This window comes from Mustelus asterias, chromosome 8 (genome assembly GCF_964213995.1).
Source record: "Mustelus asterias chromosome 8, sMusAst1.hap1.1, whole genome shotgun sequence".
Lineage (NCBI taxonomy): Eukaryota > Metazoa > Chordata > Chondrichthyes > Carcharhiniformes > Triakidae > Mustelus > Mustelus asterias.
Window position 1 is genome coordinate 105,416,284 of NC_135808.1, and position 26,839 is coordinate 105,443,122.

A 26,839-nucleotide genomic window follows, 5' to 3' on the forward strand; every position below is an offset into this window, starting at 1 on the left:
CAACCGTTACTACACTTTCAGAGTAATTCCATCACTGTGACGTGTTCTTGATGCCCCGGGGATGTGAAAGGAACAATATGAATACAAGTTTTTTTTCTTTCTAAAGGCGTACACTCCGGTTGTTTTCTTTCCTAATAAGATAATAAAATTCCTTCTGCCTCTTTACTACCAACAAGAGTAACTCTGCGTAAGCGTGCTGAGCCTATAACCTATGGAGGTCGATGGATCAAAGCCATCCTCTGCTATTCCCATTGGTTTTAAGCCACACACATTTCTGACATTCGTAGAGTTTACAGTTATTTGTGTGGGTTTCTCACTTCCATTAAATGCTTCAATCTCCAGCAAGTCACCTTTAGGAGGAGACAGTGGTGTAGTGGCACTGTCACCGAACTAGTAATCCAGGGACCCAGGGCAATGTTCTGGGGACACAGGTTTGAATTCCACCAGGACAGATGGTGAAATTTGAAAACACTAAAAATCTGGAATTAAAAACCTAATGAAAATTGTGAAACTGTTGCCGATTGTCGTAAAAACCCATCTGGTTCACTAATGTCCTTCAGGGGAGGAAATCTGCTGTCTTGCCGACGTCAATGTGGTTGACTCTTAATTAAAGCCACAATTCAAGGGGAAATTAGGGATGGGCAATAAATGCTGGCCCAGCCAGTAAAGCCCACATCTCATGAATGAATTTTTAAAAGGCAGTACCTTGTAAGTACTGAATCATGAAATGATGGTGGTAAGACACTAGATTGTTTTAGGAAGAATCTGAGAGTTACAGTTACAAGCATTTCAAACTTATAATGAATGCATGTTCAGCAAAGTGAAATATAACTAGAACACCAAGTTAATTAATTGAAGTGAGTAAATGTAATCTCATCTGACTTGATCTGAGCCCGGTAAATTCACAGGATCTTAATTTGCTTTTCTACTTATTGAACAGCAGTTGGGTATTTCAGTTCACTTATTGACTGAGGATTGCAGGTGGTCAGTTAGAAATGGTTGTGTTGATTTTTCTGCGATCGATGATTTGGCCCTTGGTGTGGGTATATTCCTTTAGCCTAAGCCTATGGCAAGGGTTAAAATGGGGAGAACAAAATGACATTACTGTGACAGCATGTGATAAATGAGGACTTCAACAGTGCTGGATTTATCTGATATTTGATTCAACTTATTAAGTAAATTTTTGTTGGAAGAAAGTTAGTGGATCACAAATTAACATGTTCTCCCATTTGAAATATGGCATTTATTTCAGTTAATTTCTTAAAATCTCTCTTAGTCAAAAGCAATTAGGTAGTACTGCCCAATCAAAGATTCTAACAAGCGAAATAAAAATCAACTGGGGTATTTGCTTTGCATTGCTCACTAATGAATGCCATTGGAAGCACTTATATGCTGATGTTTACCTTCCTTGATCCTTGCAACGGCCAACTAGTGTATCACCAGTTAGTGTTCGGGATCAGGTAAGAAGGGTGAGTGCATGAGTGAGGCTACAGTTGTCAGTGGAATAATATTCCAGCATAAGCTATCATCCATGAGAGGAAGGAAAGGAAAATAGAGTGGCAGAAACATAAGCTAGGCTTGCTAATCAAAATAATTAAGACAAACCAACCATTTAAACATACTGAATAAGACTGCTGCATTTCTCCAAAAACATACTGGGCTTTCATCCTCAAAACTGCATCCTGTATTGCACTAACATGCTATTTCTGTTTCCTACATCTTGTATTCTGTCAGAACACATATGGTTTTATAGTCTAGATAGAAACCTGCACTGTCACATTTGGTCTAAGTTTTAAAAGTTTTTCAACGCATCTGCCTGGTTTAGAATCATAGAATGGTTACACCACAGAAGGAGACCATTTGGCCCACTGTGTTCATTTAGCTGTCTGCAAGAGCAGTTCACATGGTCTCCGTCCCCATCTTTTCCTCCATAGTCTGCAAATGTTTTCCTGTTTAGATAATGACCCACCTCTCTTTTGAAAGCCATGATTAAATCCATCTCCACTAATCTCTCAGGCAGTGTGTGTTAATGTCAAACCCAGCACAGTTATTGAGGCTCGCTTCAGTCAAGTAGAAAGCAGTCATGTAGTTCCCAACAAATTAAGCTAAGGATAAGCATGACAGTCAAAAAGAATGTGAGTCCTAATTCAGAGTAACTCTGTCTTCAGGCTTGGTCCAGTGATAGCATTACTGCCTCAGAGACAGAAATTTTCACTTCAGAGACTTGTGTATGCTATTTAGCTTGACATGTCAGTGCACTACTGAAGGAGTGCTGTACTGCCAGGGGTGCTATCTTTCGTTAGAGATTTTAAATTTAGTCCTAATATTGTCTCTGGTAGGCATAGAAGATCTCATGTTCAAACAAGAGCACAGGTGTTTTTTTGATGTCCTGGCCTATATTTATCCCTCAATCAGCATCTCATAAACTGGATTAATTGGTAATTGTCTCATTGCTGCTTGTGGGCCTTTGCTGGCCACAAACTGGCTACCACGTTGCTCTACATTACACCAATGATCACACTTCAGAAGTACGGATCCAAAGATGAAACAGGAGTTTTATCGATCCATTATGCAGAACTGGTCTTAACTGCTCTCCATTCATGTTGTGCCAATTTTGTTTTTGTTGGGAACATATTTAGATTGTAAAATAGTTGACATCTGACCAATAAACACCTTTTCTCTGATTATGACTGATCATTAAAACACTACCCTTTTGAGTTTAAACACAATGGAAGCAGCCATTCTAATATTTCTAGTTTCTGAGTATGTGTAAACTAATATGATTTAATTAATGGATTGCATAGTGAAGCCATCTGAGATGTTAATTTGGGAATTCCACTGTTTAATTTGAGGAGCAAAGAGCACACGTGTGCACTAATGTTTGACAAATGACCTGCTCTATCTGATAGACCTAGCTAGGTCCATTGAGACTCTCCACCATGATCATTATTTGCTAATGAAGTTAATGGATTCCGTTAGAGGCTGCATTGTTGCCCAGGCAGAGACATGATATAAGATAATTAATTCAGCGTCTGTGTTACTAGGACTAGTGGGAGAACATGCCATTGAGTAGGTTAAATTCAGATTTCTGAGGAATCATTGTAAGAGCAAAATTATTTTTTTACATTTTTATGACTGATTATTTTGCAAGCTAACGGTTTCAGTAATTCTGTGTAGTTTACCAAATAAGCCTACACAAAATATTTGATGTGCAGCCATTCTGAGCCACAGGTTTTCATAGATTAGCTTTAAAAGTTAGGAATCAAACATTGGTTCGTCTATTAATGACCAAAATGAATTATCTTGGGTCTGTGATTACATATATAATCTATAAATGTAGACTGGTGGTTATATCTTTCATGTATTATATTGAAAGTATGATTTTTGATATAACAGTGTTCTCTCCTCAAAGTGTTAACTTATGCAGGGATGTTGTCACACCAACATTGATATTCGTTCGGCACCTTGCCCTAATGGCTATTCATCATGTGAACTTGGAGAATGATTCTTGGCAGGTTATCAAATGCTTAGAGATCACTGCCAGGTCTGATCCTGCCCTTACTCAAAAAACTAGAAATGCGCAATTTCCATCAGGAGTTGTCATTACACACAAGCCAGAACCCTGGCTGCTCTTCCCACTCCCCATGCTAAAATGAGTATAACTTTTTTAAAAAAGGTTTCAGAGATAGGTATGGCATAAGCACATGGAAGGTAACCACATTCCTCCAATTGTACATCTAAACAAGTTTAATTTGTGTGCACCCACAAATCAACTATTACTACTTTCAGTCTAAATAGCTGGAGCTTGCCTATTCAAAACAATGGACCCTTGTAAACCTAGGTGATATGCATCAAAATTAAATGGTTAATGAGCAATACCCAGTTAATAAATGTGATTTTAACAAGGTCTGGAGCATATGAACCTACAATAACTAAATCAATATTTTCTCTATTGATTGTGCAGTATTCACATATTGCACTGGTCTTTGGGTAGCACAGCAATTTTTTACAACGGAATCAGGACTTGATGTAGCCTACTCATTGATTACTGGCTGCATCACACCTGCTACTTCGACGCATTTCAAATAATTATTTTGTCTACCCCTTTGTTATTTAGATGAACCACAAACATTTTTTGAAAACGGAAATTGCCTGGTGAGCTTGCCTTTGGGCCGATGGCATTGCTGATCTACAGCTAATCATTTGGGTGCACAAGATAGGTATAGGTTGTGCACTTCCTCTGCCTTCAAAGTCAGTGCTTAGCATGGGGAAGTTATCCTTTGAACACCGTGTAAAGAAATCGTAAACCTGTTGAGAAAGTATGGATTTAAATTTTTATTGCACAGAGCGGAATCAAGAAATTCCTCCGAAGTGAGTAATTAACAGGGGCCATCTGCAATACATTCACTTCCAGAGCTACCTATTCTTTAATAAAATAACTTATGGCTTTTTCACGGTACTTGAATGGCCGTGTGTAAATCTTTTTGCGCATTCTCCTGACCTCCCACCCCCTACCTCTCCCCACTCTTCACTCGTACTTTGCAACATAAACTTGTCACACTTAGTTGCATTGTGTTTGTGCTTTGACAGAAAATGCACAGCTGTCCTTCAAAGATTTGTAGAGTTGCTGTTGCAAACTTCCTAAATTGCAAAATCAATGTGTGGCTGCCAACGTGTAAAATTCGCCCAGACCTCCCGAGTGCAGTGAATAAATGTACCCGGGCTAATTTGAGCAGCATTAAATTGTCAGGGAACAAATGTCTTTTCAATGCTTGACACTAAGGCTTGCTTACTTGCATGGTAGATGTAGTTTATAGGGCCCTTGTGCAATGATAAATGACTGCTGGTTACACAGTTGCATAAAGTGATCGTTTTGGTCTTTTGAAATTTCCTGCTGTGATTTGAGGATGTTTATCAAATCTGAAGTATTTCTCACTTGTTTTAGATCCATGAATTAGTTAGTAAGTGCACCACAAGAAGGTCTGTGTCATACACTGCTGTTTGCTGGTGAAAAGCTGTCTACTGTTGGGTGCATAAGATTAAATTCTTCCTTCTTGCCTCCCTCTTTATCTTCCCTCAATGATATAACTTATAACTTCCATCATTCTCTTCTGGGTTTAGAAGGTGGGAAGAGCATCTCCTGTGCAGTTCTCTGTTCTTGGATCTGCAGGGAGTGCAAAGGTGTCAAGATTTCACTTTTATCACTCCCACCAAATTATCTGCTATTGTGTAGCTAATATAGTATCACCATGTCATTCTTTTTGGTCACACAATAGAGTGAAGCCATTAGTATCCTGATTTTTAAAAGATTTTAGTTGCTTTGTAACATTGATTCTGAAAGGCTGGAGCTAATTTCTGGAACAATTCAGTTTGTAATGGAAGTGTTAAGGTTTTGGTGTAAACTGCCTCAATGCAGTAAATCAACCCTTTTTCAATGACTGCCACCTGCCTATGGCCACCAATGGCTTCACTGCCCAGAGGCTCTTCGACTGTCTGTAAGCAAGCTGACAGTGCGCTTTAACTCTATTAGATTGTGCAAATTGCTGCTTCAGCACTATGTATTTCTGCCCAGAATATTGTGTATATGTTAAGAGAATTACATTTACAGAACCATTTCAGTTGTCCTGATGAAAGGTCACAGACAGACCTGAAACCATTAACACTTTCTCCACAAAAGCAGCCAGACTTGCTGAGTTTTTCCAACATTTTCTGTTTTCATCTCAACCGAGTTAAGTCAAATAGACTTTTCTTGAGCTACCAGACATGTCATCAACTTTATTTTCACAGTAACTTCATTTCAATGTTAATGTAACGTTGTGACGCTAATAAATAAACTTGTGCATAATGCATTATTTCCCTAAAAACATTCAAATAAACTTGTACCAGTATAATGTTCCTGATGTTCCCTTGTATAGTGTCCATTGACCACGTGTTTCTGAAAGTACTTGGGAACACAGATGAAAAGTATTATTGTGTTGATGTTTTCTTTTAAAGGAGCAGGAGTAGACAGACCATTCATCCCCTCAAATCTGCTCCACCTTTCAATTGGGTCATGACTGATCTGTTCCTTAACTTCATTTAGTAGCCCTTTGCTCTAAGCCCCTTAATGCTTAACAAAAAAACCTATCGATCTCCGTGTAAAAAATTTCACTTAATCCAGCGTTCATGTTCTTTTGGAAGTGAGATTCCAGATTTCTAATATCTGTGGTGTGAAAAGATGTTTCCTGATTACATTCCTAAATGGCATACTAATTGTGCCCCATTGTTCTGAATTCCCCCACTGGAGGATGTAATGTTTCTACCTCATTGAATCCCTTTATCATTTTAAGGACCTTGTTTAAATCCTTCTAATCTAGAAGGAAGACAAAAGTTTATGCAACCTGTTCTAATGCTTTAACTCTAAAAGTCAAATATCATATTTTGTTGAATCTGCACTGAACCTCTCCAAGACCAGAATAATGTTCCTGATGTTCAATGCCCAAAACTGAATTTGGTCCTCCTCTAGATGGAACTGACCTGTGCTGAGTATAGTTGCATCATTAGTTCCTCACTACTTGTATTCCAACTCCATTAGATAAAGACCAACATCCACTTTGTCTTTTAGGTTACATTTTGTATCCAAACACTTGTGCTGCACAGTTCTCTCTTACAAAAATATTGCAATTAGTTTAACTTGAATCCAAAGTCGATAATTTCACACTTCCCCACATTTCGATTCCACCTGCCATGCTTTTGTCCGCTCGTATAATTTATGTTCCTTTCATCTGTGGAGACTTATTGTACCTCCAAACATTGTATTATGTGTAAACTTGAATGTACAACTCTCTCTTTATCCAACTTATTAATGTATATGGTGGTTAGTTAAGGACCCAGTATAAACACTTGGATGCAAACTAATCATTACTGAGAAGAACATGGGCTAGAGATTCATGACACGTGCTCCCTGACCATTTTACAGTCAAATGTATTTCCAGTGAATGGAATTCTAGAAGGGAGGCATATCTTGCCTGAACAGACAGGTGCTTTGTTTTAACATTCTGAAGTTGCAATGATCTCACTTTGAAATTTCAACATCAATGATAATTAGCATAAAATGTCCAAAAATTAAAATGTATTTGATTTTGATTTATTATTGTCACATGTATTAACGTACAGTGAAAAGTATTGCTTCTTGCGTGCTGTTCAGACAAAGCATATTGTTCATAGAGAAGGAAACGAGAGAGTGCAGAATGTAGTGTTACAGTCATAGCTAGGGTGTAGAAAAAGATCAACTTAATGCAAGGTAAGTCCATTCAAAAGTCTGACAGCAGCAGGGAAGAAGCTGTTCTTGAGTCAGTTGGTACATGTCCTCAGACTTTTCTTTCTTTTTTCCGATGGAAGAAGGTGGAAGAGAGAATGTCCGGGGTGTGTGGTGTCCTTAAATATGCTGGCTGCTTTGCTGAGGCAGCGGGAAGTGTAGACAGAGTCAATGAATGGGGGACTGGTTTGCGTGATGGATTGGGCTACATTCACGACCTTTTGTAGTTGCATGCGGTCTTGGGCAGAGCAGGAGTCATACCAAGCTGTGATACAACCAGAAAGAATGCTTAAAATTTATTTATTAGTCACAAGTAGGCTTATATTAACATTGTGATGAAGTAACTGTGAAAATTCCGTAGTCGCCACACTCCGGCACCTGTTCGGGTACACTGAGGGAGAATTTAGCATGGCCAATGCACCTAACCAGCACATCTTTCGCGCTGTGGGAGGAAACCGGCGCACCCGGAGGAAACCCGCGCAGACACGGGAGTACGTGCAAACTCCACACAGGCAATGACCCAAACGGGGATCGAACTCATGTCCCTAGTGCTGTGAGGTAGCAGTGCTAACCACTGTGCTACCGTGCTGCCCCAAGGAGCGTTATGAAGCAAGTTTAGACATTAAACTGCATAAGGCAATATCAGGGCAGATGGTGAAAGATGTAGGTTTAAGGAGCATCTCAGAGGAAAGAAGAAGTAGAGAGTCAGAAGTTTAGAGAGTGAGTTCCTAAGCTTAGGACCTAGGCAGCTGAAGGCATTGCCACAAATGATGGTGCAATAAAAATTAGAGATACTTAAGTGGCCAAAATTATATTAGCGAAGATATACCTGAGGATTGTGAACTCGGAGATTACAGAGGCAAGGCCATGGAGGGATTTGAGAACTAGGATGAGCTTCATACAATTTTCTGATATTCTTGGATCCATTATAATGAATGATCATGGAAATTGAGGGCACGATCTTGTGACCTTGTCCCTCCTGACTTTTGGCAGGACGAGCTGGTATGATTGGGTGTGAGGCAAAAAACAAGAAATGCGCCTGGTTTTTCGCTCGTTTCTTCGCCTCCCCCAATTGTACCGGCCCTGTTCTGCCAACGACATCGCCTTCGCTCTCAGGGTATGAAGCCGATTTCAGTATTAGTGATATCATTGACATATCATTAGGGAGTCCTGGACACTATTGTCCGGGCTCACTTCACCTTAGCTACTTGCTGGTTGAGTTTCTCACTGGCGAGAATTGCAGCTGGTCTCCACCAGCGGGAGACCAGAGGTGATGGCTTCACTGATGGGATTGGAGGCATTGAAGCTCCCGGGTGGTCGCGACATGGCCGGGCTGTGTCCAAGGGGCAGTGCCAGCCTTAACTTTCTGTTTGTAAACCATGTTAAATTTGTCTGATCTTACCATAATCTTCTAAGTGCATTTTTAAAAGATAATATTAGATTCCAGTACTTTACCAATGATGCTGTCAGGCTAACTAGCCTGTAGTTCCTTTTTCTCGCTCTCCCTTCTTTCTTAAATAGTGGTGTTACATTTGCTAACTTCCCACCTGTTGGGACCATACCAGAACCTAGACCTAAATCATAGTCATTCAATATCTCTGTAGCTATCTATTTTAGAATCCTAAGATCTAGTCCAAAATTGTCATTGAATCATAGAACCCCTACGGTGCAGAAGGAGGCCATTCGGCCCATCAAGCCTGCACCAACAACAATCCCACCCAGGCCCTATCCCCGTAACCTGCTAATCCCACTGACACTAAGAGGCAAATAAGTGTGGCAAATCAACCTAACCTGCACATCTTTGGAGAGTGGGAGAAAACCCGCGCAGACACAGGGAGAACGTACAAACTCCACACAGCCTGGTGATTTGTTGGATTTTAGTCCCTTAAGTTTCTCCAGTTACTTTTTCCTGCTGATATTAATTATCTGAATTTCCTTACCTTTTAGCTATGATGTGGAGATGCCGGTGTTGGACTAGGGTGGGCACAGTAAGAAGCCTCACAACACCAGGTTAAAGTCCAACAGGTTTATTTGGGATCAAGAGCTTTCGGAGCAGCTAAAGTTGGAACTCTCCACTCACCTGATGAAGGAGCGGCGCTCCGAAAGCTCATGATACCAAATAAACCTGTTGGACTTTAACTTGGTGTTGTGAGGCTTCTTACTGTTCCTTACCTTTTAGCACCAGGTACCCTGTATTTCTGGCATGCAATTTGTGTGTACTACTCTGAAAGCAACCAAAATATTTGTTTTGTCTGCTTTTTCTTCATTTTCTTTATTTTCTCCTGTCTGCTTTTAAGAGACCAATGTTTACTTGAGCTGCTCTTTTCCTTTAGAAAGCTCTTGCAATTTGTTTAAATATGCGTGGTTCATATACTCTTATTCTATTTTTTTCCGTTTTTATCAAGGTGGCCCTTTGCATGTTTCTAAAACGCTTGCAATCCTCGGACTTGTTACCTTTTGCAACATTATAAGCCTTTTCTTATCTAATATTATCAGTAACTTTCTTCGTAACATCATTATAGTCTGCACATTTTTCCACTCAACCACTCAGAATAAAATGGTCAGTGGTCTTTGTGTCTGTAGCCCTTCTGGGTAATCCTCTCCACTCATTTGGAAGCCACAATAATAGTCTTTTCAAGAAAAACGTTGGACTGAATTTTCTCAGATCAGGGGAGGCAGTATTTGGGGATGAGCAAGTTCTGAAAGGAAGGGTGTTGGGCTGGTTTGCTAACATGTTCTTATCTCCAGCTGCTTTTCCCGAGGGTTGGCTGGGTTGAGTGCCAGCAAACTAGTCTCTGCAGCAGAATGTGAATCAAGGTCTTTGAGTGACTAATTATCAGCACCGTTGCTGGCATCGCCTGTGTCCCCACTATGTCAGCACCCTGGCAGCTAAGAGGAGGCAGCTTCCCACCAGGCATTCGGAGCTGTGGGAGAACTGAAGGAGATTTAATGGTTACTGTCAGAAAATGAGGAGGCTGCTGTCTTCCCAAGTACAGTGGCGCACCTTTGAATGAAGATTTCATGGTGACGGATGTTTCCAGTTGTCATGGGACCTAACACAGTGGCATTTGTTCCATTGATATTATTGGCATCTCCATTACTTCCTGCGCCTCCTACTGCTTGGCCTACAACAGCATTCTCAATGGTGACACAGAGAGTGCTGATGGCTTCTTTTGCAGTGAAGTGTTCTATGTTCACGTCCCATCTTCAGAACCTATCCAATGTCTCTAATTGGATGGCGATTGTGGAGGAGGCCCACTAATTGGCCACCTCTTGTAAAATAAAGCTGGCAGGCATGCTGCAGCAGTGAGTAGCACTTGGACCTGGAAATGAACCCATATTTTTAAAGATGGAAGCATTTTAGTTCTTTTTGTCTTCAACTGTCCAATTATTCATACCTTTATATTAGCAATGTTACAAATGACCATAACTTTAATATAGCATCTTTGAGTCATTTAAGGTATAATAATTTAAGGTATTTTTGTGTCTTTCCAATTCTGTTTTGTTTTGCAGGGGTCGGGATAGATCTAGCCAGATTCATCCAGCCTCTTGTGTGCTTTCTTTTAATGTCTCCTCTAATGCATACATCTCTGTGGCCAGCATGACAGCATAATTATTCTTAATTTCATTCTCAGTTTGACATCCTCTCTTTGCTGTATTACCCATTTAGTGACCTGACAAGAGTGGCAATCTAAAGATGAGGCTGTCACTTAGCATGATAGCACTTAAATTTGGGTGCTTTCCAGAGGTACTTCAGAACTATAGACTACTTTTCAGTGATGCACTTGCTAATCATTCGTCAATTTATCTAAGGACAGTCAAGTTGGGCAAAACATTTTGATTTCACCCCCCTCCCACCCCACCCCGTCCTTTTCCTAGTCATTTGCTTGCTTCTCTTATCTTTTGTGAATTATTGCTCATATTTACTTGATATTATTAAACGTATTGAATTCATTGCCATGCCTATTCCAGATCTATAAACTAAGAGATGATGCGAGCAGGGACCGACGTGGCTAATTCAAATAGGGAAAGGCAGGAAGGAAATATGCATCATACCAGTCATTGCATTGTACAGAATATTTATGTTCAAGTTTGAAAATGCTTGATACTGTTTTGCAGTGGCACTTGCGCGCTAATTTTGAAACCTTGGCATTCTGGTGTGAACTTTTGTAACCATTGTGAGTTTAAATCTTATCTGCTTTATTCAAGAATATTGTTAGGTACTTAATATTGTTTATAGTTTTCCAATTATGGTAGGGTGCATGCTTTTAAAAAATATAAGGCTCAACAACTGCTATTTCAAATGTGTTTTAACTAAAGTAATGAACCTTAAATCTGATTTGTTTTTCTTGTATCTGCAGGATATCTGAAGATGCAACTGTAACGACAATTGAAGCACTGAAAGCCCGTATCCGGGAATTGGAACGACAGCTGTCCCGTGGGGATCGGTATAAATGTCTTATTTGCATGGTAGGCATCGTTTTAGCTCCGATTTGAAAGTCCTGCTGTCTGTGCTGTTAACAATCATAATTTGCCCGAGGATCTAATTCTTTTAACATACAATTTGGAAGTAGCATTTTAAATTGAAGACAGTTGTGACCACCAGACATTCTCTGCCGCAGTTAGGAGAATCAGCAACAACAACTGATATTATTGTAGCGCCTTTAACATCATGAAATGTCCCAAGACACTTCACAGGAGCATTATAAAACAAAATGTGATACAAAGTCACATCAGGAGAGATTAGTTCAGATGACCAGAAGCTTGGTTGGAGAGGTAGGTTTTAAGGAGTGTCTTGGGGAGGAGGGGGGGGGGGAGAAATGTGTTGGGATAGTTGGGTCATGAGTTAGCGAAGGCCTGGATGAGGGTTTCACCAGCAATTGCGCTAAAAATGGGCAAAGTCGGACAATGTTAATAATATCTGAAGTGGAGACAGGCAGCTTTTGATGGCGAATTATGACAAACATGAGGTCGAAAGCTCATCATGTGGCATCAATGTTGTGTGCAGTATGGTTGCCAGGATGAAGGATGGTGTTAGTAGCTAGCGAACAAAGTTTGTAGCAGGGACCATAAAAAATAATCCCAATATTTATTTGAAGGAAACATCTGCTCATCCAGTGCTGGATAAGCGGTCTAATAATCTGGCAATAATGGAGGAGTCGAGAGAGGTGGTGGTGAGGTTAAGCTGGATCTCTACAGTGTACATGTAAAAACTAATGCTGTGCCTTTGGATGGTGTTGCAGAAGGGCAGCATGTAGATCAGAAGTAGGGGGGGGGCAAATGGTGCGGGCACAGGAAGAGAAGCCATTGCAATAGATTTTATTGCTATGATTCATAGATTAAAATGAACCAGCTGAGAGTAGTCCCACACAGCTGGATGACAGTGGAGAGGCAGTGGTGTGGTCAACTGTGTAAAAGCTGCAGACAGATCGAGAAGGACCAGAAGGGAATATTTACCTTTTGTCACAGTCACATTGAATGTCGTTTACAACTTTGATAAGAACTGTGGCGGTATACGAGCCATGATGCCTGCTGTCAAGGTCATTTCATCACTTGAAACATTTTAACGACATGGCCTCAGATTACGGGACAACTGTTTTGGTTTATTGAGCACTGTGGAAATTCAGGAACTGCAAAACTGAGAGTTATCGATTACAATAAAGAAAGCACTGAGTGACATGACACTTGCAATCTCACCGTGATTGGTTGGTTTCCTTAAGCCACTTTCAGTTGTTTGTTTACAATGCTTTTCTCTTTAAATTGTTGATTTTTAAGTAGGATGTCTCCCTTCTGATACTCAGTGACACTGGGTTTCTGGAAGAAATGGATTCAAATTTATTTCAGTGTTGACGGTCAGCTTCTTGTACTCACATGCATGAGTGAGGCTGGTAATTTGCCTTGTTTGCAGCATGCCACTGAAATTTAGATGCCCAGCAAATTGTGTGTTATATTTTCAATTTTGCTGGTAAGCTTTAGCAATTGCTAGTTTAAAAAAACTAAATTGCATACAAACCGTCATACCTGCTGTCATTGCGCAAGTAATCCGCATCAAGGTCATTTCATCACTTGAAAACTACTGTTTCTGCACATGAACATTGAGAAACACTGTACTTGACATGTGTACTTAGTTTGATTTGACTTATCTGCAAATTTGTTGCTTATATAAATGTTCCAAGTGTTTCTGCTTTTTGTCTCTGCTCCACTGCTATTTATTGTCTAAGGTATAGAGCAAGTTGTTCTGGTGCATAATATTAAACTGAGTGCTGTACTTCACCTGCAGCTTGGCATTTCAAAAAATATATTAGCGTTCATCTTGCAGTTGGTGACGAATAAGCAATACTCACTCTGCATTGCAGTTACACTCGTCCGTAGCGTTCTAAGGGATTTCTGTTGCAAAATGCAGTTATTAGACAGTCAAAACAGTGCAGCATCCTTTACAAGGGATTGGTGACCGGTGTAAATGGGGAAAACATTGGCATTTCTCCTAGATCATCAGATTGAAGAATACATACTGAGAGACGCAGAGTGTAAAATTGGACTTGTTAGCACTCGTAGAACTCCCAACATGATATCTGCAGCATGTACACACACTTAAGGGGTAAATTGTGCCAGATATCATATTGGTGCAGGCATTGGAGTGTGAAGAATGAACATCTGCTGGAAGTATGTAGATCATGATATCAATCAGTATGCTGACTTGATGCCAGTGGTGCCATTTTGGAGCTCAGTATGGCAACCAACTTCCTCTATTAATCTCATGCAGCTGAACACATGTTGAGACGTGGAACAACCTTCCATCAGTACCATTTAAAGGATCATCAACTACTTGCAGGTTAGTTGTTGTTGATTTTTGTTTTTGGTTCTTGTTCCATTCCAGAAGTGTTGCTGGGACCTCAGGCTTCCACGTGCTGCAGGATGGTATTGACTGCGCACATATCAATTATACCTTATAGCGGAACCAACAGGAATTCCACTGCCTCAGTGCTCAGTTAGTGTATGACCATTATGATGACCACATCATGCTTGCAAAGCTTATTGGGAGGTGGGCACTTTACTTTTTAAAAAAAACACAAATGGAAGCTACACTTTCACAAAATGGATTGTGGAAAGATACTTTTATTGTGACTTTTATTGTGGTTTCTGGAAGTTACTCAAAATGCAGACGTTCTTCCCAGGTTTTAATTGACTACTCGTCACCATTTCAGTGGAAGAACATTAAAATGACCAAGGCTGCTCGACCTGCCTGCTCATGATGATGGGATTTCAATTAAAGTCATTCAGTGAGATGATCATAGCTGGAATGTTGATAGGATATCAAATATTTCCCCATCATGTGTCATTTACATTGGTTTCAATCCACTGTGCAGACAATGGAATGCATCAAAACTGCCATCACATGGCTGAAGTTGGCTAGAGAGGAAGTTGATACCTTATTAATCCTGAGAACAGCCAAGCAAGACAGTCTGGGACCAGCACCTCAGAGGGAGAGATCACACCCAGCAAAAAAAAAAATCCTGCCTCAAAGGCAGTGAAAAGAGGATACTTCGTTTCACCTGCAAGATTATATTTTTTTCATTACAGGAGCCCTCCACAATTTTGTCTGAACATCCAGAAGCTTCCAACCTCCATTTGTCTTCAAGGAACCAAGCATGAATATCAGGACTTTAGAACTTTAAACCACCATCTTAAGAACTATAATTGAGTGATCTGTTTATTCTTACTCTTGTTAGTAATCTAAGTTCATGTTATATTTCTAGAAATCATCTTTTCTCGTATGTGTGCCTTTGTGTATGCCTGCATGCTTGGAGTGGTGTTTGTTGTGTTTACATTTCAGGTGTTGTGAAAATAAAGGTTCATTCTTTCTTTTGATTTAAATTTACAAAAAAGCCTTCTCCTGTCTATTTTAAGTCACTGCACTCAGAAGGATTAAAATACTCCATCTCAAAAATACATCTTGTTGCAATCAGCCGAGAGGTGAGAAAAGGGGAAAAATTGTCCCATATCTTCTCTCGAAACCCGCACAAGAAAAAACTAAGATGAGTAATAATAATAAAAAAAGGAAAAGGCTCAGAAGACAAGAAGACGACAAGCCACAATACAAGGGCAAGGCATCACAAGGGGCAACAAGAGTTGGACGTGAGCCAAATGAAAAGAGGCAGAGCATGAAGAAAAGGGGACATGTCCTCTCTCTATCTGACCCTATAGGCAGTGAATCATACAGCATGCTGGTAGCAGTAATGACGCCTCCATTCTGTGGCAGACTGCTATGCCAGCCACCAGGGCAAATGAAAGGAAGGTTACTGGGCAACGAGCTATTGCTGATGATTGCCGGGTTTAACCCACGTACAAATGCAGATCATGCATACAATGAAAATTATACTGACACACAAAATGTGATAAAGCAGACCATGGAAATGATGCTTCCGCTGTCTGGACCGCTCTGGAGACATCCTGCTTTACTTGGCAGAGCACCATTTGTAGGGGTCTGTTGCATGCCTCTCCATCATGAGGGTACACCCCTTGCCTCCAGCTATACAATGAATAGCTGAGGACAGGAAGAGGCAAGGAGGAGTCAACTTGGAAAATCCCTTTTTTTTCTTGAGCAACTCATCTGACTGTGATACCAGTAAATACAACCCTAATTCCCCATTCACCAACAGTCCCATAATTTAGCCGTGCTGTTTCTGACCATCACAGTGTCAACTTTGCACAATGCAAAAATAAAAATTCAAACCAAATTCATAAATCAAAGCGTATCATATTGCATACAAACTAATCACCCCTGTGCATTCCTTTAGTGCCAGTCGTTGTGTGCTTTTGCCTGTCTTGGTGCTGATACAGTAAGAGTTTTAACAACACCAGGTTAAAGTCCAATAGGTTTATTTGGTAGCAAATGCCATTAGCTTTCGGAGCGCTGCTCCTTCGTCAGGTGGAGTGGATATCTGCTCTCAAACAGGGCATACAGAGACACAAAATCAAGTTACAGAATGCTGATTAGAATGCGAATCTCTACAGCCAACCAGGTCTTAAAGATACAGACAATGTGAGTGGAGGCAGCATTAAGCACAGGTTAAAGAGCTGTGTATTATCTCTCCAGACAGGACAGCCAGTGAGATTCTGCAAGTCCAGGAGGCAAGCTGTGGGGGTTACTGATAGTGTGACATAACATACTGATAGTGTCACACTATCAGTAACCCCCACAGCTTGCCTCCTGGACTTGCAGAATCTCACTGGCTGTCCTGTCTGGAGAGATAATACACAGCTCTTTAACCTGTGCTTAATGCTCCCTCCACTCACCTTGTCTGTATCTTTAAGACCTGGTTGGCTGTAGAGATTCGCATTTTAATCAGTATTCTGTAACTTGATTTTGTGTCTTTGTATGCCCTGTTTGAGAGCAGATATCCACTCCATCTGACGAAGGAGTCGCGCTCCGAAAGCTAATGGCATTTGCTACCAAATAAACCTGTTGGACTTTAACCTGGTGTTGTTAAAACTCTTACTGTGTTTACCCCAGTCCAACGCCGACATCTCCACATCATTGGTGCTGATACACAGTGCTACTCTAGTAGATGGAATATGTTTAGTGGAAGCCTGCCTACTTTCAGTGGGGAAGACTGCAGATGGCCTTGGAAAATGACTTCAAGCAGCCCTGGCTCAAGAAGGTCTGTCTTCGAACTACAACATCTTGGAATCGACAGCAGCATCTGGATTGACTGGCTGATGGACAGCAGCAAAGCACTGTTGGAGTGGCAAGTGTAGAAGGATGAATGCTGGAATCCTGGTTTGTGCTCCAAGGAGTCACTGCCACTTCCCTGGAGCAGCGCCTCAACAATCCTAGTTGTGTTAGAAGACAGATTGTGGGATTCCTTAGAGACCCTCCAAGCCACTTTGAGCACTAATATCTGCAGCCAAGATGGCAGCAAGCTGTGCTTGCATGCTTGAGTCTAAATTTCCCAGATGTTAAGTAGCTTCTGCTTGTGCTGCAATGGAAGCTGAGATAATTGCTTGCAGATAACTGCATCATGGTTGGGTCCACAAGTGTGTTAATAGAGGGGCTCAAACAAAAAGCCCTAAACGAAGATGGTGCCAGGCTTCTTCATGCTCCCTGTATATTGGGCCTGACAATGCAGTGCGCATTTCATTGTGCATCCCATAAATCTGTAGAAATTGTGGAGTGAGGGAGGAAGTGAAATATAAGAAAGAAGCATTAGTATGAGGATATAATAATTATCTACAGTTTCTTCTGTCTCAACCTCTGAGCTACACTCTTAATTCGTGGCTGGTCCAATGATGGCAAGCATTGTCTCCCCCTGAGAGTAAGGACATGCAGCTGTACATGTTTCTCATCAGTTGAATGATGCTGTCACTTGTTATGTGCAACCTTGTCCAGCAAGCAAGAGGGAAGAGTCTCGGTGAGTGTGGTACAGTGTGTTGTGGTAATGTGGTTGTAAAGGTTGAATTGTGTGTACAACCTGAGGCTTGCAGCTGTATTTATGAGAGAGAAATGAAGTATATGAATCTTGGGTATGGGGCCTGGTTGATGGAGATTGTTGGTAGGTGAGTGATGTGGAGATGGGGTGATTTAAGCAGTGGCTGCAGCTACTGATGCAATTGGTAGAATATAGCCTTTGATGATGCATTCACTAATCTTGACCACTCGTGAGATAATTGAATTTCTTGCAGCACTGATCCAGGTCCTCAGGTCTTGACTCCTGGCATTAGCCTCCACATCTGTTTGCTCTCACTACTCTTTGACATTGTGTTTGGAAGGCCGCCTAGCCCCCTACAAACATACAACATCACTTCTTTCCACCTCCTCTGCCAAGGCCTTCATTGCAGTGCCCGAAAATATTTTCCGTTCTCACTTTTGTTGTGTTATTCATTGCCCTTTCCCAGGTCAGATTCTCTTCAACTATAGCTGTAAGCACTTGCTTCAGCTACCATGCATCTTCCCTTTAAGAGGTCCAGGTTGGCTTTACGCAGTGCAGACTATATTTAGTTGTAAGATAGCATGTTTAATTTGTAAAAGCGTGTATTGAAAGTGAAATAAAGAGAGGGAAAGAAATAAGGGATTAATTGAGAGATAAAGAGACAGGAAAAATTTACTTTTTAAATTTTCAGCAATAGTTAAAGACTGAAGGAATGAGGCGCCACACTTATAACGGTAATTTTTTATTGCCAGAGAGGTTGTTTGGCAGTAATTAAGCTTTGTCACGCTATTGAAATTCAATTATACTTCAATGAAAAGGCCTTGCTTTTTTTCTAGCATGTTTAGCAGATAACTAATGGATGGCTGCTCTAATTTTACTCTCTGACATATATAGGAACACCAATTCCTTTGGCAAGATACTGGAGTAGTGAACTTGTGGAAGAGCAGGGGACATCAGACAAAAATATCTGAATTTCCATGTTTAGCTGTGCATCTGTAGATGCTGAAAGTTGCTGTCCACTTTACTACTTTTGTAATAGTGAGCACTGATAGTCTCACATTTATTCTTACTGCAAAACCCGAGCCATTACAGCTGCTGTATTCATTCAGCGTTCACAAACAAATCTTCATTACAGGCATCCACAGGGAAAATCAGCTGGCACATTATTTCAGAAAATTATCCTGACTCCTCAGTAATCTCCTAGATTGCCTCATGGTGCACTTTGACTGCCGCGCTGAGACTCAGTGTTTGTTCCAGCCAGATCACATTCCTGACAAGTACTCCCAGTCTTCATCCTGAAGTGACCTCTATGTATTTTTGATTACAAGAACAAAGCTTCTTTCACAAAACATACATTTTCAATATTTACGGAGTCTTTGTGGGCAGTGTCCATGTTATGTAAACTTTTAAATTATTTGCAGGTAAGTTGAGAAATATCCAAAAAAGACAAAGACCCATCCCCTCAGCCACTTTTCATACCTAGTTTGACACTGCACTGAAATCACACTGCAGTAAGAAACCCTCTACAGTTTTTAGAAGGAATTTTGGAGATCCGATGTGTTCCCTGGTCACCTTTGAAATCAGTTTTTTAAAAGATGTATTCTTTCACAGCGAGTGGGTGTTGCTGTTTAGGCCAGCATTTTTGTTGTCCATTCTAATTGCCCTTGAGCAGGTGGTGTTAAGCTTGCCTTCTTGGACCGCTGCAGTCCATGTGGTGTAGGTGCACCAATAGTGTGTTAGGAAGGGAGTCCCTGAATTTTGACTCCGTGGCGGTGAAGGAATGGCAATGTATTTCCAAGTCAGGGTGGCTTGGAGGGAAACTTGCAGGTGGTGGTCACATGCACCTGTCACTCATATCCTTCTTGGTGGTAGAGGTCATGGGTTTGGAAGTTGCTATTGAAAGAGCCTTGGTGAGTTGCTGCAGTACATCTTGTAAATGGTACATACTACTGCCACTGTGCGTTGATGGGGGAGAGACCAATGTTTAAGTTGGTGATAAGGTGCATATCAAGTGGGCTACTTTTTCCTGGCTGATGCCGAATGTTGAGACAAATGGAGGGTACCCATCAAATTTGTGACATGTCCCTTGTAGACAGGCATTAGTGAGTCAGAAGGTGAGTTACTCACCACAGAATTCCCAACCTCTGGCTTGCTCTTCTGTTCATGTTATTTATATGGCTGGTCCAGTTAAGTTTGAGATTAATGGTAACCCCTGGGATGTTAATAATGGGGGACTCTGCAATTGTAATGCCTTTGAAATGGCATTTAAATTGTATTCCATGACAATTCTGGACATAAGCGCAATACTGCCTGTTTTGTGTGGTTGAGGAGAGGTGTTCTATAGATTCCAGCATCCGCGGTATTTTACCTCTGTTGGTGTGCTGTAAAGGTTATGCTGTAAAGTTGGTTCAGAACTTGACTCTGTAGTGATACTGCAACTTAACCATTGCTGCAATGTGAAACTACTTCAGATCAATGCAAAATGTGAATGTTTCCCAAGGAAAAAAGTGAAAGACTTTACAAGCTGTGGCTCTTTTTTCTAGAAAAGAGAAGGCTAAATGTTACCTGATAAAGGTCTTTAAGATAACGAAAGGTGTTGATAGGGTGGAAGTTGAGAAAATGTGTTCACTTATTAGGGTGTCTAAAACTAGAAGCTAATAAACCCAATGGGGAATTCAAGGGAGAGTTCTTTATCCATGAAATGATAGGAATCTGAAACCCACTATTACCAGTAGTTGCTGTGAATAGCATAGTTGCACTTAAGTAAAAGCTAGATCTGTGCATGAATGCGGAAGGAATGCGGGCTGAAAGGCTCATGGAGAATAAATCTGTCATGGTTACACGGTGTTCAGGATTGACAGAAAGTACAGATTGTTTTATGTATTCGAGAGAAAATATAAATTAGGGAAGTGGAACTGATATCATAAGAAAAAAAGAATAATGGTTTGGTACACGTTAACCAACAGTGAGGTTGGCTATAGATGTTTGGGAAGAATAATAATGATTAAGATATACTGGGTGGAATTTTATGGCCTTGCTCAGATGAGATTGTAAAATCCCGCCCAAGGCCAATGGAGATTTTCGTTCTGGGAACCTAGCCTGCCCCGGGTAGGGTTTTGGCTACTGTGTATGAGGAGATAAGAATGGTACTAGTGTCTAGCCAAACAGTTTGAAAAGAACTACTTCAAGGGAATGTTGGAAGAGCTTAAAAAATAGATTGAGAGCCATGCACTGTAAAATGAGACTAAACAGATGGGAGTACAGATAGATTAACATGACACTGTTATGTGAAATAAATAAAAGCAAATTCACAAAGTTTATAAGGTGCAAAATGAGAGAGAGTGCCATGAAAAGTGCAAAAACCATCAAAAAGAGACTGCCAAGAAGGGACTGGAAATGATCAAATTTAACATAGATTATAGTGGTTGGAAAGTTCTCATTGAAGAGTGATGCAGGCAGGATATAGTCCAAATTTAAACTGACCTTGAATCAAAAATGTGTAACGCACTGAGTAACCTATTTCTTGAAATGGACACTGGAGAAGGCATGTAGCATGCCACCATCACAGGAGGTTCTACATATCAGCTTCATTTTGAGATTATCAGGATGGACTCAAGACAAATAAATCTTCAGGACAGCTGATATACACCCAAGCTGTTTAGTAACAAAATCTACTGACAGTCGCCATGAAGAAATTGGTGAACTCAGGAGGTCTCACTAGATTAGAAATGAGATAACATGATGCCGATCTCCAAAATAAAAATTGAGAGAACAATCTGAGTAGTTTTTAATTATTTATTAGTGTCACAAGTAGGCTTACGTTAACACTGCAATGAAGTTACTGTGAAAATCCCCTAGTCGCTCCGGTGCCTGTTTGGGCACACTGAGGGAGAATTTAGCATGGCCAATGCTAACTGAATGCACCTAACCAGAACATCTTTCAGACTGTGGGAGGAAACCGGAGCACCCAGAGGAAACTCACGCAGGCACGGAAAGAACGTGCAGACTCTGCACAGACAGTGACCCAAGCCGGGAATCGAACCCGGGTCCCTGGCTCTGTGAGGCAGCAGTGCTAACCACTGTGCCAAAATTTTCAATCTTACAGTAACCACCAATCATCAGGAATAAGTTTGTGGATTGTTAGATGGAAATAAGCTAATTAAATGTCAGTTAACATGGTTTCAGAGGGAGGAATATGCTTTCCTCATTGACAATGCTGAGGAAATCACCAGCTAAGTTGACATTGAAAGTTCTGCATAACAGAGTTTCACACATGATTAAATATGTAAGTATCTGTGGTAAGACTGAATAAGCCGTGAGTGTTATGTCAGGCTGCTCAGAAGAACTGAGAGATTGGTATATGATTCTTTACTTTTACTTACCTAACTAAACAATCGGAATTTAGAAACAGTTGTCAAAATCTTGCTCCCGTTCACGCCAGCCGATTGTTCATGGTCCCACCGACAACACACCCCTGCCACAGGTTTCCCGGTGGCAAGGCATGCGTTCAACGGGCGATCCCGTTGACAACGGCAGGACCATAAGATCTCGCCAGCAAGTGCGGGCCGTCTCCCACTGTCGCTAAACACGCTGCGGAGTGGGATAAATATCGTGTCCAATATTTTCATTTGTTGCCTATACTGTGGGGAGGGAAGAGAATTTATCAGGCTGAGGTGGTAGCGAAGAAGTATGGAAGGACTTCAGCAAATTTTGTAAGTAGCTCAAACAATGGTAGAGGAAATTCAGTAAGGCATCACTTGAGAGGAACAAGTGAGAAATGCAGTTGAGGTGCTGAACTGACTAGCAGACAAATTGTTGCATTTTGGAGTTATAATTAGCACCACCAGTCATTGTGGCACAGTAATTAACAAAGCTCTTAGAATGCTGAGTTATGTCAAGTCATTGGAGTACAAGTCTGTCATCCAGAAACTGCAGAGTTGGCATTTTGGAGTCAGATTAGGGAAAATCATGGATTTCGAAAGAAGAGTGAGCTAGGCAGACAAAAATACCTTCATTACTTGAGTTTAGTTTTACCATCTTTGTTTGCACTGAAAAATCAGTTGTAATAATGCTTGCCTTCAATCAATTCAGTATTAATTGTGAATGCCCAAATGGAAGTCTGGCTGAATCAGAGTCGATGAACTTGGTCCATTGTGGTAATCTAGAAGTAGAGAATGCTTTCCCAATATGTTATGAAACCCACTAGGAGCAATTTGTGTCGAGGTCAAGTTCTTACGAGTGACAAGGATAGCATGCACAATATAGTAGTAGTGAAGCCTTAGGGAACCAGTAATCACATCATGATTAAATTTTGGTTTATTTGGCAGCCAGCAACAGAAAGGATCAGGACAGTCTTTAAACAAATTTCAAAGAGATGAGGGATGATTGAGGAGAAATTTAGCTGGGTTATAGCTCAAGAATATTACTAGAAGAGAAGTAGAACACTTTTAAAACAATAATGTCCAACCTACAAGATAACAATATACAATAGGAAAACAAATGCAAGCTAAATAGTCTGTAACCAAATGAGTAGAAAAGAAAAGAACAAAAAGGTCCCAAACATCTTCGAGTATAATGAAAAGTGGATGCAGAACCCAAGGAAAAGTTAGGAGGGGTGACCTAGAGCTTGCTCAAGAATTGAGTTCCAACGACAGCCTTCAAGGATGACAGAAATCTGAATGTATTCAGGGAAGAAATTGCAAAGTGTGGGATCTAGATGCCTAAAAGTATGCTGCCAGTGGCAGGGTGAAGGAAGTAGGGAGGAGAGATGCATGATGTTTGGGTCAGAGGAATAAAGAGTGGGATGTCTTTGGGAAGAAATTCACTATTTTATGGGGCTGCAGAAAGTCGCAAAGTTAGAAAAGGATCGGATAAAAAAGAGGAACTTAAATGTAGCTTTTTTAAATTTGAGATTTTTGAGGACTGGAAATCAGTCTAGATCATCAAGGACTGGGATGATGAACACACAACACTGGGCATCCAAGGGGATGATTTGAGGTTTACAGAGGATAGAGGACTGGTGGCTGGCCAGTAGAGCATTGGCATAATCACATCTGAAGGTGAGGTTTCAGCAGGAAATCAACTATGTAGACATGCTTGTAACAGAGGTAGACAAATGCAGCCTTTGTGATTGGTAGAATATGGAACCAGAAGTTTATGATTGAACAGGATGCTGATTTGGAGAAGTCTGGTTCAGCCTGAGACACTGGCCAAAGAGTATAATAAAATTTGAGACAAAAATCAAGAGTTTGTGTTGTGGGGCAAAGACAATGTGTGTTTTTGCATCCCAAATCCATGACCATCTTTTAGCGATTTTTGTGTTTGAATTTCTCCTATCAGGTTTCTGTCCCTGGCACAACACTGAAATGATCCTAATCAAAGTCACAAATGACAATCTCTATCACTGTGACCATAGTGCATTATTTCACTTTTTCTTCCCTGCAGCCTTTGATATGGAACAACAGATCCATCATCCTCTTCGTTGTTAACCAGTTGAGTGACAATTACCTTGGTTGGTTTCATTCTTGCCTATCCAGTCACAGCCAAAGCAATGGCTTCTCCTCCTGTTACGGGCATCTCTCAACTATCTGCCCTTGGACCCAGGCCAACATCATTCAATGTCATGACTTCCAGAACCAAAGATAAAAGAGGCGATTGAATCTAAATTTAGTTATTAAATAAATAGAAAGCAGGCTGTTCTCATCAGATGGGTAATGATAGAATTTGGGAGTGTGTAGCATGGGATGCTGCAGGTGGCTGTAACTAATGTTTTTAATCCAGATTAATGACTCGGGTATCAAAAACAAAAGTAAGCTTTTTGATGGCACAAAAATAGGGCAATTGAGAATTTGCGGGGAAAAAAACTGGCAGGATGATTTAGATCACCTTTGCAATGAGGTAAAGCAATGTCAGATAAAATTTCATGGAAAATAGAAATGATTCCATGTTGATCCTAAGAATAGTAAGAGTTTTAACAACACCAGGTTAAAGTCCAACAGGTTTATTTGGTAGGAAATGCCATTAGCTTTTGGAGCCCTGCTCCTTCATCAGATGGAGTGAATATCTGCAAACGATTCTAAGAATAAACATACATAGGTGATGATTGGGATTAAATTAGCAGAAGAGATATTAGATTGACCTATTTCAATGTCGACACTATGGTGAGCAATTTAAAAAAAAACAATGGAATGCTGAAATATATATCCAGATTAGGAAAGTATGAGTCTTTGAAAGTTGTGTTGAGGATTTACACTTTACTGGTTCATATTGTATTCCGTTCTAGTTTCTACAGCACATGAACATATACTGGGAGAGGGAGCAAAGAGCCACAACATTGATTGTGGATGAACTTTGGAAAACATTTAAAAAGCTTAAGAATGAGTGGAGAGAAGCTTGAATGCTTAATTTTGTTGGATGTTGAATTCTGTTCAAGAGTAAGTCAGGAAGTGAGAACAAAATGATACAAACTTAAATTAATAAAAATAGTATTCAGACTAGTAAAGGGAAAACTTAGCGAGATTTAACTCTATGCTTGGAAGGATCAAAAATCTGGAGGAAGAAACTGGAAGTTTGGTAGGCAGGATGATATGATGGAATACAAACTGAATTTCAGTTGACTGGTTTCTTACTCACAACTTGTTGATATGCATCCTCCACTCGTGGGCTCAAAGTGTTAATGCATGTACTAACCCATGGCTGGCTTCCCTTGCTGAGTGAATGCTCACTTGGAGAGAGTCTGGAAATAGGATATTAACAAGCTGACATTCTGAGCAGCTTCACAACTGCTGTAAAGTTGCAGATCATCAACAGCATCAATTGCATCTTAATTTTAAAACTTACAATCACAATGTGCTGTGTCATATATCCCAATACAAGTGGAAATCTGTAAAGAATGTCTCCAGTTAAATGCCCAAATCAATAGTAGTTTCACTTAAACTCATTCATGACTGAGAATATGGAATGAATGTTTAATGTTCAGTGTCTGTTTCTTACTGAATTTCACCAAATGCATCAGAAATTGTGCCATATTCTGCTGACTTAATGAAAGCATGGTGTGTTATGTAGCTTTTTAAAGAAATCTTGAAAATCATATTTGTGTAGTTCCTTGAGCAATCATGGTGATAGTGCCAGACAAAAATAGAAATTTTTGCATGTGTAAGTAAAGGTTACAGCCCATAGGAAAGATTAATTTTCATCAGCATGTTTTATATGATAGCTAGACCATGAATGCATACAAGGTGGGGCAAAGCATCGTCTTACAAGATCTGTGGACTTGGTATGTTCTGCAAACTTGAAAAGTTTTAAAAAAAACATTCGTGCAAATAGGCAAAAGTTTTCCCGTTAAATATTACAGTGTTTCTCCCCAGCTGTTGTGAGACTCGATAACCTTATTTAGAGAGGCAACTGTTAGGTTAGATTAGGCTCGGTTTGGTTCTCCACGCAATTTCCTATGATGAAAATGCTTCTGGTCAGTCTCAATACGATTATGGAGGTAAAATAATACTGTCCTTTCCATGGACACTTTGTTATCCAACAGATAATCAGCATGTGGAAAGGCAGCTTGGACAAAAAACATTTCTAATTGGTATTTTAGCTCCTCCTAGTGGTAATCTGATCCATTTGAAGAGCTTTTAGCTTTTCTATTGTGTAAGAAACTTCAATTTAAAATGATTTAAAATATTATGTAGTTACATGATTGCATTTTTGTGAAAGAGCATTGGATCAAGAAGAATCTCCTTTAAAACATCTGTCTCAATATTGGTATACCTTTCAAAGCCAGTGTAAATATTTCAAATAATGCAGTGTTACTCATGAGAGTTGTAAAGATTGTAATGTTTTTTACTATCCCAGTAGGTTTTTCCCATCCTTTTTCCTTCTGAAGATATTGAATTGTTGCTGCAGTATGGTTCAAAGAGTTTCAGGTGCATTTCACAATTGGCCATACATGTGTGAACCTTGATATTGACTATCAGTAAGCTTTTTTTTAATTTTGGGAGCCTGGAAGTCAATCTTCTTCACATTTGATAGCCAGACAACAAACCCTTTTAAAAATATTCTTTCAGGGAATGTGAACATTGCTGTCTAGGCCAGCGTTTGTTGCCCATCCCTAATT

The 26,839-nt window shown here is 40.3% G+C and overlaps 1 protein-coding gene across 7 annotated transcripts in view; it reads left to right on the forward strand.

Annotated features, from left to right (window-relative positions):
• The window catches only part of rnf220a (ring finger protein 220a), a 463,658-nt gene that overhangs the window by 405,514 nt on the left and 31,305 nt on the right, over positions 1-26,839 (forward strand). For all 7 annotated transcript variants that reach the window (XM_078218667.1, XM_078218665.1, XM_078218666.1 and 4 more), the window contains one exon: positions 11,659-11,767. In XM_078218667.1, the coding sequence (XP_078074793.1) occupies positions 11,659-11,767 (109 nt within the window). The remainder of the gene's footprint in view (positions 1-11,658; positions 11,768-26,839) is intronic.